At 38.5% G+C, this 13,617-nt stretch overlaps 1 protein-coding gene across 1 annotated transcript; it reads right to left on the bottom strand.

Moving 5' to 3' along the window:
• Positions 1-3,700: 3,700 nt before the first annotated feature.
• Positions 3,701-11,599, bottom strand: LOC149288471 (nucleoporin NDC1-like). The gene is made up of 18 exons (XM_089491785.1): positions 11,576-11,599; positions 10,867-10,987; positions 10,617-10,718; positions 9,921-10,095; positions 9,535-9,676; positions 9,084-9,192; positions 8,706-8,757; positions 7,751-7,883; positions 7,356-7,445; positions 7,174-7,255; positions 6,741-6,899; positions 6,406-6,636; positions 5,889-6,007; positions 5,563-5,613; positions 5,341-5,404; positions 4,708-4,808; positions 4,473-4,633; positions 3,701-3,764 (listed from the first exon to the last, which is right to left on the bottom strand). Exons 1-18 carry the CDS (start codon positions 11,597-11,599, stop codon positions 3,701-3,703), a joined length of 1,980 nt encoding a protein of 659 aa, XP_089347911.1.
• Between the last annotated feature and the right edge of the window lie 2,018 nt (positions 11,600-13,617).

Below are 13,617 nucleotides of genomic sequence, written 5' to 3'. Positions count from 1 at the left end.
TATGAGTTTTGTCTATGAATGAATAGCCAAGATATGAGATTGCATTATAAATAAGAAGTACTGATAAGAATGATGTCAACAACGCAAAACATTAAAGCAGTTATAGACGGAAAACGAATGAATACGATGCCTTGTTCTCCGATGAAGGTTACTACGTATACTTTGGTAGCAAAAAGAATATATACCTGATATAAACGGACATAAACCCATGGCTGCGGTACCTACCCTTCATGCTGCTCTGTGATGCTGAAGAGCGCTTCATTCCAGGTGTCCTCCAAGGCGGGTCAGGCTGTCGCGGGCTGACCGTTGTCTCTGAAGCTGACAATTTCCATTCCTCCGGAGGGAGCTGCGAGTGACACTTTGTGCTAACATTGAGGGCACGACACATGTGTAAGCAGCTGGGTCTGTGGAAGGAGGGAGCGAATGCATGAAGGAGGTCCTTCTTCAGCATTAGTGTCATATACACACCCCCGGCTACAACACACCCAGCACAACCCCAACTCATGTGTGTGCGGGACTCCATAGTACACTACTTCTTCATGCATCATGAAAGTCTCAAAATACCTAAAATAACTACATACAGAGTGTCTACATATATATATAGATAGATACATATTATATATATTGTAAGCTTCTTTGATCAGGGCCGTCCTCACCTGTTGTCTCTGTCAGTCAAATTGTTGTTACATTCTTCTTGTTGTGCCCTGTCTACCCATTGTACAGCGCTATGGAATTTGATGGTGCTATATAAAACAATAAATAATAATATATATTTATAAATTATACAAATGTGACTGCACGGGGTGAGAGGCTGAGTACCCCTGCCTTTGTAAAAGTTCTGGAGGTCCAGTGTTTCATGAGAATCAGAGAGAGACCCCCTGCAGTATATAAAGGTTTGACTCCCCTTGCCCTTTAAGTGGCCATTGAGCTTTCATTTCACCCCATAATAATAATTTCACCTCTCTGGCTAAGACTGAGCAGGTACCCGCGAGTGAGGAGAAGGCTGAGGCTGCAGCGAAGCCCGAGGTTGTCTTATGGCCCCCAGGTTAGGCCCACCCAGGCGCTCTCCGCTCTTGTAGTTTTGGGCACATTGGTTGGGCTGGTAAGACCATCATGAATAGATGGACGCTGGTCTGGCCTATGACAGCTCGCGGGGCCTTTACGGCACTTCGTCTTTTGCTTTTCTCCTGTACGTTGCACCTTTTTCTACGGTTTCATTGAGATTTTACTCACAGAACTTGCACTCACTGAAAATGGCCAGGTCCACGAAGACATTTTCTTAGCGGGAGATTTGGGTTGGGATTCAGGTTCCCCAAAGATCTGGCCCTGTCTTGGTTTTACATTTAAGGGAGCGAAATATCACTTCGAGGAGCATGGCCACAGAAGAACGGGTTCCCACCGCTCCTCTCTGGCCCTACAATGGCAGTGGCACCAACTTCACAGACATCCTGACATTAACGTAAATCAGATCTCTTTAAAGGGTTAGTAAAAAGCCATTCCTCCTGGCATCGTTGCTGTGCTTCATTCACCTTCATCCCGCATTACTACATCAGTGTTCAGTCTACAGATTTGTGCTCTTCAGGCAGATTACATTAACTGTAAATCCGAAACCACGTTCCAAAGTTAGAAAATAACTTATCAAACGTTATAGGGCTTTTACCCACCGCTTGCCTGGCAATGAAGATGCTCTGCTGAAAAGTTCGGGGTTATATGCTCCAGGAGCTTTTTCTAACGAGGGGCTCACCATCCTACCTTACATGAAACAGAAATACCTGAACTATATCAGCACTGAACATGGACACTGTATTCCATTCTTCATTAAATTAAGGACTGACAGCCTACATAATAGTAGAGACGACTGTAAAGTAATCAAGGACACGAACACTTTGTCTTGTAATGTAAGGAAGTTTTACTTTGCTAAAATAGTGGTAAATAAGTGGAACAGCCTCCCAGCAGCAGTGGTAGAGGCCAATACAATTAGGGAATTTGAAAAGGCATAGAATAGGCATAAAGCTATCCTGAATCTGAGACGAGATAACGAAAAGGACTGATTAAGGTCTGTGTATTTACATCAGGAAAAATAGACAGACTAGACGTGCTGTCAAATTCTCTGTTTCTCACCTGTGGTACCCATGCTGTGCGCGCCACCTGCTGACACCAAACGGCATTGCAGCCACGACAGAAAATAAGCTCTGTGTCACTATCCTTCCCAGCATAAAATGAAACATTTTCCTTTATTGTATTCAAAACATCCTTTTTAAAAAGTTTTAAATGATTTCCCTAAAAACACAAGATTGCTACTTATGACTACCTAAATGAACATATAACCTGCAGTGTTCACCATAGCAACCAATGGAATCTTTACTTTTTTTTTTTTTTTGTACAACTCATAACACTAAAATACACAGTTTATGAAAAATAAGGCCACGTATCACAGAGCTTTAAAAATGACATCTTTATTAGTCTAATTCCATGTCTTTGTATGGTTTTTTTTTTCTCTTAGAGGATTTCCTGTGAAACACAATGAAAATGTTTTCTTGCAGCTATTACTTTGTTTTAGGGCCACTTTATATTTCAAAAGTATTCAGATTTTCTTAGTACGCTCTGGATTAAGATTGACATTTATATCCTTACACATTCCATGTGGTCACACTTTACATACTAACCAATGTCTATTGAATGCCATTATAGGAGGTATAACCCTCTATTATCAGTTTAGTCATTTTTTATTGTATTCTGTCATGACAACTACAGATCAAAAGCTATATATATTATAGTGTTGCCCATTAAGTTAAATGTTTTCACTCTAATCCTCTGCAAAATATCTGCCCTGATAGATCAGCTAGTAGATCTAAAACACAAGGATGAGATATCGAGGCAGCACAGTGTGTGTGTGTGTGTATATATATATATATATATATATATATAAAATTAGAAGTATGGTTGTCAAAAGGTTGCTATTTTTGTCTGTTTATGTCTAAGGTGGTAACAGTTGGGTGACAGCAGCATTACTTGTAACCATCCCAACTAAATACAGATACTCTTATCAAAAGCAATTCAGACATCTTTGTTAAAAGGAACCGTCTAGTAGCCAAATATTTTTAATGCAGGTTTGAGGTCATTTTTTAATGGACTGTAATGCATTTTACTGCATGCAGCTTGAAACACATATACATTCTTTAGTTATTGGATACAAAATGAGACTAAGTCCTCCCCTGGTTGTTTCTACTCGCACTGTTGGGAGATCCGCGGAGTATCATGGTAGAGTTATCGGGGTTGGTTCCAATGAGGCAGAACACCACCAACAACAAAAGAAAACCTGCACATATTTGCAATTTCCATGAAAATAAGGCTAGCGTGTTCCTTCAAGAATTTACACTCTGCTTTTACCTTTAATATTGTGGAACAACTTATTGCACTGATTAAAAACAGATACATATACAAAATATAGTCAGGAGAAAAATGAAAGATAAACGTACAAAAATATTAATTCCTCTCAACAGGTAACTAGGGAGCAATTCCAAAAAAAAAAAAAGTTATACCAAATATTGTCCAATAAATTATCTTTCACAAACGTTCCATTTATTGTATCTTTAGGTTTGTGTTTATAAGTGTTTTTTCTCTTAACCATTTCACATAGGTCATAAATCCTCTCCACGAAGGGAAGTGTCAGTGTCAGTGTCAGATTTGGGTTACAGGTTCATTCATTGAAGTCAAGGAATTGCTGCAGCTTTCTTCTGTGCTCCGAGGACACTGGGACAGCACTAGAGAGAAAAGGGAACAGATGATAAAGCATTTAGTTTTGTGACTAGAATTCAAACTCGTGTTCCAGACACATCATGTAGGACTAATTCTTGGAGAAAACACTCACTGCTGTTGGCCCTTAATGCACAACGATACGAGATTCAACGTCCAACAAACTTGTGAAAAAACAGTCAAACTACACTTCAAAGAAAATAGACATGACAACAAACACTATAATAATGGAGAACCTAGGCTACAAAATTATAAAGAGGTATAAAGGCGGTAGCTATAATAGACAAGATCTGTATTCTTTTGTGTTTAATCCCACATAATGCAAATGGTAAAAGTGATGCAAATGCTTGTCTCCTGATGGTGCCTCGAAATGCTACAAAATTCTAATTACAATTTGCAAGCATTATTATTATTGTTGTTGTTGTTGTTGTTTCTATATGCCATTCTAGCAGTCTTGCCCATATTTACTCAACCGTTTACAAAGCTGGTACCTCTAAAAATCAGTAAGCACATATTTATAATTACGATCACATTTTTAGCTGTAAACTGACACAGAGAGCAGAATCAAGAGAAAAATGACTTAGTTTCATAAACATTAGAAATCCTAACTGGATTCCAAAGACCTTTATTTACAGACAGAGGAATAGATGGCAGCAGAGCTTATTTGGATTATATCGTATTAATGGTCAGTAGACGGCCCGCAGGAACACACTTACTGCAAATGCTCCCCAAACGTTGTGGTTATTCTGTAGATTGCAGTTCTCAGAGCAGCACGAAGAGCAAACCTCAGCGTCTTGTAGGACGAATCCACCAAAGTCTCTTTAATCTTGGCAGGTTTGCTGGAAGCGTGTGGGAGTTTAAAATGCTTTTCCACAGCCTAGAAAGGATTTATAGAATAATAATAAAGTAGCTGCGCACAAAAAAGGCTCCCTGCAGCTTTTTGTGACCTACCTCTTGCAAAGACATGAAGGTTCCAAGTATGGCAGAAAGAGAGGTCTGCACCACCCCCATTCTGTCTTCCGAGAAGGAGGCTGCAACCAGGTGAGATAACCCTGAAAAACATTTTTGGGTTGTTACTAAAAAGCATAGGGTACCCCATCTCAATAAAACCCCCAAAAAGTATATTTATCATTGCACAGATTATTTTGGATTATGGAGGATAAACATGACCAAAATCTCACATGCAGCTAATCATAACCAATATTATAAATAGCACTTTATTATTATGTACAATAAAATAAAAGGTGCCATTTCACCGGCTGTGCTGAATTTAAACTTTTTAACCAAAGATTCCACAAAACATTAAAGACTAAATAAAAGTTTGTAAATATATTTACATCTATATTTATTATATATATTTAATGGAAGCCACGCGTACCATCATGTTATCGTTATGCACATGAATTCACATTTGATTGAGTAACCCAGTATATGTTGTATATTTCCTTGTCCATTATTTTTTTTTTTTTTATGTTCGCACTGTAAAGAAAGTTGTCTTGAAAAAGGTCAGTGCAGAAAATAACTAGTTTATTTCCCAATCTCTGTTTTCTCACTGAACCAGTGCTTGAAGTTCCACATACTCACCTTCCAGGGCCCATATGTGTATCTGCGCATCAGCGAACACATCCTGACTAGATGCTTCCGGGAGCTGATAATGGAAATAAAGATCATTTCACAAAACCACAGAGAGAGAGAAGGCATGATACATGCCTTCTAGAGCCCCATCTACATGCCAACGAATTAACCATTTTCACTTTCCCCCACTAGACTGCTTATAGCGAATTGTTACTCTGTGTACACCGTTACCTTGCTAAAGAGATATGTGATCAAAACTCTCTTCGACAGGTAGGTTTTCATCTACACAAAAAAAAAAAATAACTTAAAATGTTAAATTATTTTAAACACAAGAGCAAAGAGATATAAAAATAAAAAAACATTCTGCCAGTATATGGCTTCCAATAGATAAATATAGTTTTATGAAATAATATTGTTTAATATTGTGAGATAAATATTGTCTAGCACTTCTAGTTTGGTGATTGGCTACAAGCGCTGTTTACATGCTCACTATAAAGACCATTCATATCTAAGCAGAGAAACGGACACAATCATACTCTTAACATCACAATCTTTACCTGCTCTTGTTTTTTCTGATACCATGTGTAGAAAAAGTTCTGTTGGTCTTTGACAGGTGTAGGTATTGGATTTGTTGCAGGAGAAATATCACCAACCTCTGACCCATTTACATGGGAATCTTAAAATAAAAATAAAAAATAAAAATAAATAAATAAAGAAAAAAGGTTCACTGCTCCATACTATTACAGGAAAATCAAAGGAGGTTAAATTTTACAAAATACTATTTTTTTTTAATTATCTACCTTAATTTATATTGTAGAAGAACTAGTGCAGACATACTATAAGGCACATCAGTTTATTTTAAATGCTTTAACTATTGCAATTAAAACACATATTGTGAAGTGTTGCATACAACTTTTGAATGCAAACATCACGTCAAGAGATCAACCGGTCAGTAGGGGTTTAATGGCTAATAGCAAAATTCAGCTTCTGTAAACCAAGGTTTCAAACACATATGTGACTTTACAGAAATGTACATGAACTGCATGTAAAGAACTTAGCAATGCTTACCTGGACTATGTGTCCACAGTTTTGCACCTCTCCTCATCACATGGGGGCTTTGGATGGAGCCATGCCATGGAGAATTAATGTCGGCAGAAACTCTACTGGCCGCTGGAGATGGAAGCGGGCTTTCAGAGGCCAGTTGTTTAAGCGTGTAGGTGCTCTTTAGCAGTGAAGGGATGGGAGTTCGAGATGTTACACTCAGTCTTGGTGTCTGGCCAATAGATTCTTCAACAAGGGATGCACCTTCAAGCCACCAAAATAAAGCCACAATCAAAGAGAACGCATATGAATGGGAAATTTAAATTTAGTGGTATGTGGAGTAACAGATTGTTGGTGTAAAGAAGTACCTGAGCCACTGAATGACTTCTGAGACTCTGTGGTGGAAAAGAGCTTTGTACGCCCGTTCTCCGCAGCAGCTTCTTGATGAGCAACAAGCCTAGCAGTCAAATTATTCAGCAAACTCAAGCATTCCTTAGAGATTGCTGCCCAGTTGTATGGATGACCCCCTGACGCAAACAAAAGAAAGAATCTTAAGTATATAGGCAAGAATGATACTGCCTACTTTTAGATGTACAAATCCAAATCATCTGCTGTCTAACTGGGTTTTTTTTTTTGCTAAATTTTCCCAAACCACCCCCTTCTTTTACCTTCAAACTTTTTTTTTTTTCTTTTAAAAAACAGGCTCAGGATGTTTCAGGTAGGAGTTACTACCTAGGCTCTCTGCTAAAACAGGCATTTGTTTACAGCTCATATTTGTACAACATTCTGGAAGTTCCATACCTGGCTGACTAAGGCTGAAGACTTCTTGTCTTCTAGACGGTGAATACTGAGCAAGAAGAACAAGGTCCTGGAAGGCCAGGTACTATAGGGTACAGAAAAACAAAGCCATACAATATCAAGGTTAAAATGCTAGATCGGGTAAGTCTAAAATGTCAGCTCGGTAAATAAACACCAAAACATACCTTGAGAAGAGGATCATTACTGTTTAATACATTAGTAAGACATTGTTCTTCTTCTTGTACAAAGAGAGACTGCACTGGAAAAAGTTGAGCCTGTGAGAACAGGAAAGACGATAAGCTACCCTTCTGCAACATGTACCAAAACCTACATTTATCAGCTAGCAAAAATGTAGCATATCGGTGTTATCATTAAGGGCATGTTTTCATTAAAATGTATTTAAAGGATAAAGCAAGATAATTTCCTAAGCTTACACCGCATTATATGAAAAGCTAAAGTATATGCACCAAAGGTAAACATGTAGCTGGTGGAGGATGATGGGAATTATAAGTCACCAAAATCAAAGGTCCACACTTTTCATTCTTATCTGTATTTATCAGTCTTGGGTGCTAATACTGACCTCCGTTGCATGGATTCTGAAAAGAAGCCACACCATGTGCCACATGGTGAGCAGAAAGGTAGCACCCAACCAGGTCTGGTAAAACAACGATAGATTTAAGAGTCCTCTCAGAGTATCAAGCAATGGCTGCTGCCTGCACAGGAGAACATGTCACAGAAATGTTTTTTTCCCTTTTGTTACATTTCCATTTACAGAGGCGCATGCACATTCCAACTCAAAGGCTTATGAAGGGCCAAGCTAATTTCTCTCACAGTGAGCTTGGCCCTGCGGTAACACATTGTTAATATGGGGAGGATTCTTAAAAAGGAAAACTGATTAAACGATCAGATTAAATATGTTTTTCAAAGTATTGTGTTTTGTTTTTTAGACAGTTATAGTTTTTGCAATATATATTGGCTTCGGACAGCTGTCATCACTATGGGTTCTAGCTCTGTTATCTCAGTCCAATCTACTAGAGAAGCCGCCAGATACTGCCTGTAGTAAACCGTAGATAAAGGATGTTTATTGAAACAAAATGAGAATAATTTTGTTGTCGTCAATGCTGACCTTTATTATTTTGTTTAATGCTGAAGTAGATTTTTTTTGTGTTCCCCTTTAAAAGCCATCTTATCAATTTAAATTGCCATTAAACTACCCCCCCCCCACACACACACAGTGATAGTCCAACTGGCCAGCTGCACACTAACAGGCAGAAGATGGCTGCTTGTATCGGCAGGTAAGTAAATGGACTTGTTCTTCTAAAATCATTAACTCTTTTTTATTGCCAACAATGTATCTGAGATGCGGCTACCAAAGGAGGCCCAGCATGTCAAGTACATATCTCATGTTGTGGAACATCAGGGTCCCCTCTTGTTTTTAGAAAAACATTTGGAACGGTAGTGCCTGTTTAAGAGTAAAAAATCTAATGCAACGTTAACTTTTTTTATATAGTTATATCAACCGTCAGCGTATTTACCCATCAATCTGCAAATTCATTACCGACACAATCCATGACCGTGGAACGTACCCTGAAACAAAAACAAAAGGTTATTATCTCAATGAATTGCTTGTCCATTTACTTGCTAAAATGCATTTTAATTTGTGTTTGTGAGTACTTTGTAATTATCACTATGGTCAGCGCAGTCCATAACTACTAATGAAGGAGCAGCTTTGAATCACAGCAATTTGCACAGAAGCTAGCATAGAAACCTATACTAGGAAACACAATAAGGAAAACATCTTCACACAGTATTTGCCCTTTAACACACATTGGGATATTAGAAGATAATGTGCACTTTAATACCCTGTATGGTCCTAAAATCAGTGTGGGATTAAACTCAAAACAAAACCTTACCGAGGAAAAAGTATACAACAGCATAGTTCCGAACCAGATACAGCGACTGGATACAGCTGTGCTTTATAAGCAGGGGTAGACACCGTCTAAACCGCAAATACTTGAATTGCTTCAAAAGAAAAATCCATTAATCAAATTATCTTTTACTGCCATATTGTACTTTATTCCAAGATAAGTAAAGTAGCAACACAATGTGTAAGAATATTCTATAGAGTCATTTAACTTTGTGTACCGGTTTAAAGTAAAGCCCTCTGTAATGTTTTATAATCAGTTGTTAAAACACAGCTCTATATTTCTGTGTATATTAAACACAGACATATACGAGAAAAAAAGGATTTCCATTGAGAAAATTGCAGGCAGCTACCAAACAGAACTGATTGACCTTAACATTAAATAATTTGGGATGTTTCCTGCACTCTTCTCATTAGCAGATCATTTCTGTAATAATTACCTGTATAGGCGGGAAGGGAACGTAGTTCATATTGTGCACAAAGTACAACAGGCTGTAGCTATAGCCAAGGAACGCTCCAGCAAGCAACAAGAAGAGGTTATGCTCATTAAGACAGCTTGATGGGACCGCATTTTCATCCAGACTGGAGAACAAAATATATACATTACATATACAAACACACAGCAGGTAGAGGAGGTAAGAGGCGTAACATCATAACGCAACCATGGCATTTGTTTAATTTCTCATTTCTAAGAATTCATTTTAATCAGGAACTTATTTTTAATACGAAGCCGTTAAAAATATAACCATACAACGATTTATTAAAAATGACTCTGGGGAAGACATTATTGACCGTCGCAACGCTCTCAGGGTACACATACACTTACCTAGACGCTGATGTGCATGGAGCAACCAGGAGCCAGAAGTGTCGATTTGAGAGGACTGAACAACACCAGAAGACCATCACCCCCATAGCAGCATGAATCAAGGAATGGAAAACACGCTGTGGAAGTAGTATTTGTCTAATAAGGGATATTCGAGAGCAGGGGATGAAAGGAACCACTAGAAACAAAAGGAATGAGGGTCAGGTGGTAAAAAAAAAATAATATAATATATATATATATATATATATATATATATATATATATGGACATTTATATTTTTTTATTATTACAGTTACAGGAAAATGGCAACGTACTCTTCCTCGCCACTCAAACATTTTAAACTGATCGTTTTAATATGGCCCACTCACGGTTGCATGTTTCGTCCCTTTGAAACCCTCACACCATCGCCCTTTAAATCACTATTAAAATATTTTCAAAAAACTAACTTTTCTTAAAGTGAGCATTAAGTCCTCCATTAAACACCCAAAACTAGGAAATACCGTTAATGTTATTTGCTCTGAATTCGAATCGTAACATTAGAAATAAAGATGACAGAGACAGAACACTTCATCGATTGAGCAAATGTCTGTATCAAGAACTATTATAATTTAGTTCTAACTCTGATTTATTAAAAATTGACTTTCTTACAGATGTTAACAGCATATTGTTATTGTTCTATGTAGCAAAAACACGGCTCACCTGTGAAGAACTCCACATTGAAGATACAGTGAATCCCCAATACTACGCAAAGCAACAGAATGCAGAAACATGTGTAAGGGCTCCTAAATTCACCAACGGACGCTGTATGGTAAAATCAGAAGATAAAAACATTAAAGGTCAATCCAGTTGTAACACTTAGAGTAAAGATTTTTATTACCAGTAATAATTTTGCATCGTTGTTAAAGAACAGATTATGTTTCACATGATTTTAAGCCCTGGAATCGCTCACCTGTGAACCAATCTATCGGATGTAAGAGTTGTATCTTGCTTAGGGTGATGAAAACCATGCAGATCACAGGCAGCAGCAGGACGGTCCACGCAAAGCTCACAGCTAATCGCCATTTCAGTACCTGCAACGAGATTGGTTTCCCCTGTTGAGAAGAATAAAGCTACACGGTCACGGGCATACAGGAGCCAACATATACAGAAAGTAACAATTACAGATATTGGTCTCACTGAAAGAAGGAGAATACGGCTCAGGGCTGATCACTAAAACCACAATATATCACGGGACCTTTAATTCAATGTCAGCCGGCATTCAAAAAGTTACTATATATTTACTATTGAAAAATATATTTGACATTCATCATCACTACTAACGAATAAGGCTGGGGGGGGGGGGGCTAACTTCCATCCCATAGACTGACACGGATATGATTAATAGTAATTTACAATCTTATTTATTGATTTGGATATCGCCACCCTATCTGCAGCGGTGTACAATTGACTTGGCTCATTTTAGTTACTAAATACAAACAGACAGCCAACTGTAGCAGCAGATTATGACTTTAATGATCTGTAGGTGTCAGATTGGCAGTGAGGCGCATGAGGTACACAGTGTGTTTACATATATCTCCCCTCGGAAACGAGGTGCACCCAGCGAGAGGCTCACCCCACAGCCGCTTTGGGAAAGGGTGGCGCAGCTGACACCCCATTACCTGTATCTCCCGGAGCATATTCATCTTCTTACCGCTTCACCATTCAAACAACCAGCGCGGCATGACAAGAAGGACCCCTCCGTCTAGGCTGGCCTTGACCATGCCTGACCAGGATTGACAGACAGGCCCCATGGGCTGCCCGTGTGCTGCCTGTCTTGAATGCCATTCAAATACAAACGTTATACTGGAATAGCATAGAAATGCTCTGAGTGCAGTGCTTGCAGAATGTTTGTATAATGTATGTATATAATAGGCCGTCTTTAAACAATAATGATAATAAAACGTTCATTGGCCATTACAGACACAAATGCACCCTTCTTTTGCCTGTCAGCATTGTAACAACTGGGAGCTTTGCTAAGGGCTGCCCAAGCAATGCCTGTTGGAATGTGAGGGGTCCTCACAGTGATATAGGCGATTACCTGTTAGCATGTTTAATGATTTGGGCGTAATAAGTGGACATGAAGATAAGGAAGTTGTGAAGTGAATAACAATAGAAAGTTGCTGATGTGAATACACAAGTGTATTGGTTAGAAAAGCTTTTCAAGCCGTGGTGTACCAACCAATGTGACGCAGGAGCAGGCGCTGATAGGTTGTTGCCATATACACTGAAACTACTTGGAGGTTTTTGTGTTGTTTTATGGGATTAAGCCTTCAGAAGAAAAAATAAAACGAGTAACAGCAGAGAAGTGCTCCTATTGGGATCTGAACAAAAGGGACACTTACCGCTTTCATATGCATTAAAGTGAATACAATGGCTGAATTTGACGATTGTCTCCTGAAAGTATTCTATGATGAGGAGCCTTTACTCTTCATAAACTCCAGGGTACCATGCAGCCTTATTAGTAAACGATGCATATTAAAATCCATCAACGCATTGCAAGGGCCATCATATGCATTAAAATAGCATTAAATCCTATCATGTTCAGCTGGTAACCGCTGATAATGATCGCTCGGAAGTATTTGGCCCAATTTGTCTTCTCCACCCCAATCAAGCCTGCAACAGACGATATGTGTCGTTCTACAATTTCTGTGATCCTCTGTAAGAACATTATCAGGTCAACCACACTAATTGTAACCATTATTAACATTAAGCACTTATTTATACTCCTTTATAAGTACTGCAAATGCATATTCGACACCCGATGGATCCAGCGCGCTTGAGGCAGTGGTCAGTATTATTGGCCTGAATGCCTTTTCATTGTCCAAGGGGTTGATAAACAAATACTGGGTAAAGTTCCAGAAAACAATGTAAACAAAACCTATTCTGGATGTTACTGATGCTTTTATAAACATATATAAATGTAGAGTGATACAATTTGTCAACAGTAATGTTACAGCCGTTGAGAACATATTACGATCCTGGTGTTCATGTCTAGTTCAATGTAACATAGACTAGATTCAAGCTGGTGTCAAGTTCAAAATGATGAAGAGCAAATGGGGTTTTAAATAACGCTCTGTCACTGATTTCAACCTCGGGGTCAGCCTCTGATCTTTCGTGGGACACAAATAGAAACTGGATTCACATCTGGGGTTTTTCCTGGCAAACCAAATTAAACACGACTTAAGAATTTAAGAGAACATCTGCTTGCCTCCAGGCTCCTCTGGATCATTTCTAAACTCAATAATGAAGAGACCTAGCGTGGGTTTGAGAAAATCATTTTAATATGCATAGAGTTCAAGAAGGATTACCATTACAACCCAAAATGAAAGGCCAAGGACTCCTAGATTCAATAGACTTGCCAAGTGAAGCCCCTTGAATACAATTTGCCCCCAAAGATGGTATCTGACCAGTGATTTATGTGGCTGAAGAAAGCATATTTAGTGTTCGATGTGTATTTCACCGGCACCTTTCCAAAGGCTCATATACTTTTTTTTAAACCGTGGCTTGTCAAAACTTTTGTACTTTAATTATTGTTTTTTCATCCTCTTCAAATAACAACTAACTGCAAAATTTAAAAATAGGGACCTTTTTCGACAGGAATATTACCAACACACACTTTAGAGCAGTAGACGTACTAGTTAGCAAAAACAATGAATGCAAC

The sequence above is a fragment of the Sceloporus occidentalis genome, unplaced genomic scaffold (genome assembly GCF_023333645.1).
Source record: "Sceloporus occidentalis isolate IW3139 unplaced genomic scaffold, rSceOcc1.0.p SCAF_51, whole genome shotgun sequence".
Taxonomy (NCBI): domain Eukaryota; kingdom Metazoa; phylum Chordata; class Lepidosauria; order Squamata; family Phrynosomatidae; genus Sceloporus; species Sceloporus occidentalis.
This window is presented reverse-complemented; position numbering and strand designations above follow the sequence as displayed.

Coding starts and splice junctions, on each gene's coding strand:
- LOC149288471 (XM_089491785.1), bottom strand. CDS start 11,599: ATGAATATGCTCCGGGAGATACAG. Junction 10,096..10,616: donor CAATGTGGAGTTCTTCACAG/GTGAGCCGTGTT, acceptor TTTTGTTTCTAG/TGGTTCCTTTCATCCCCTGC. Junction 4,809..5,340: donor ACACATATGGGCCCTGGAAG/GTGAGTATGTGG, acceptor AATGTTTTTCAG/GGTTATCTCACCTGGTTGCA.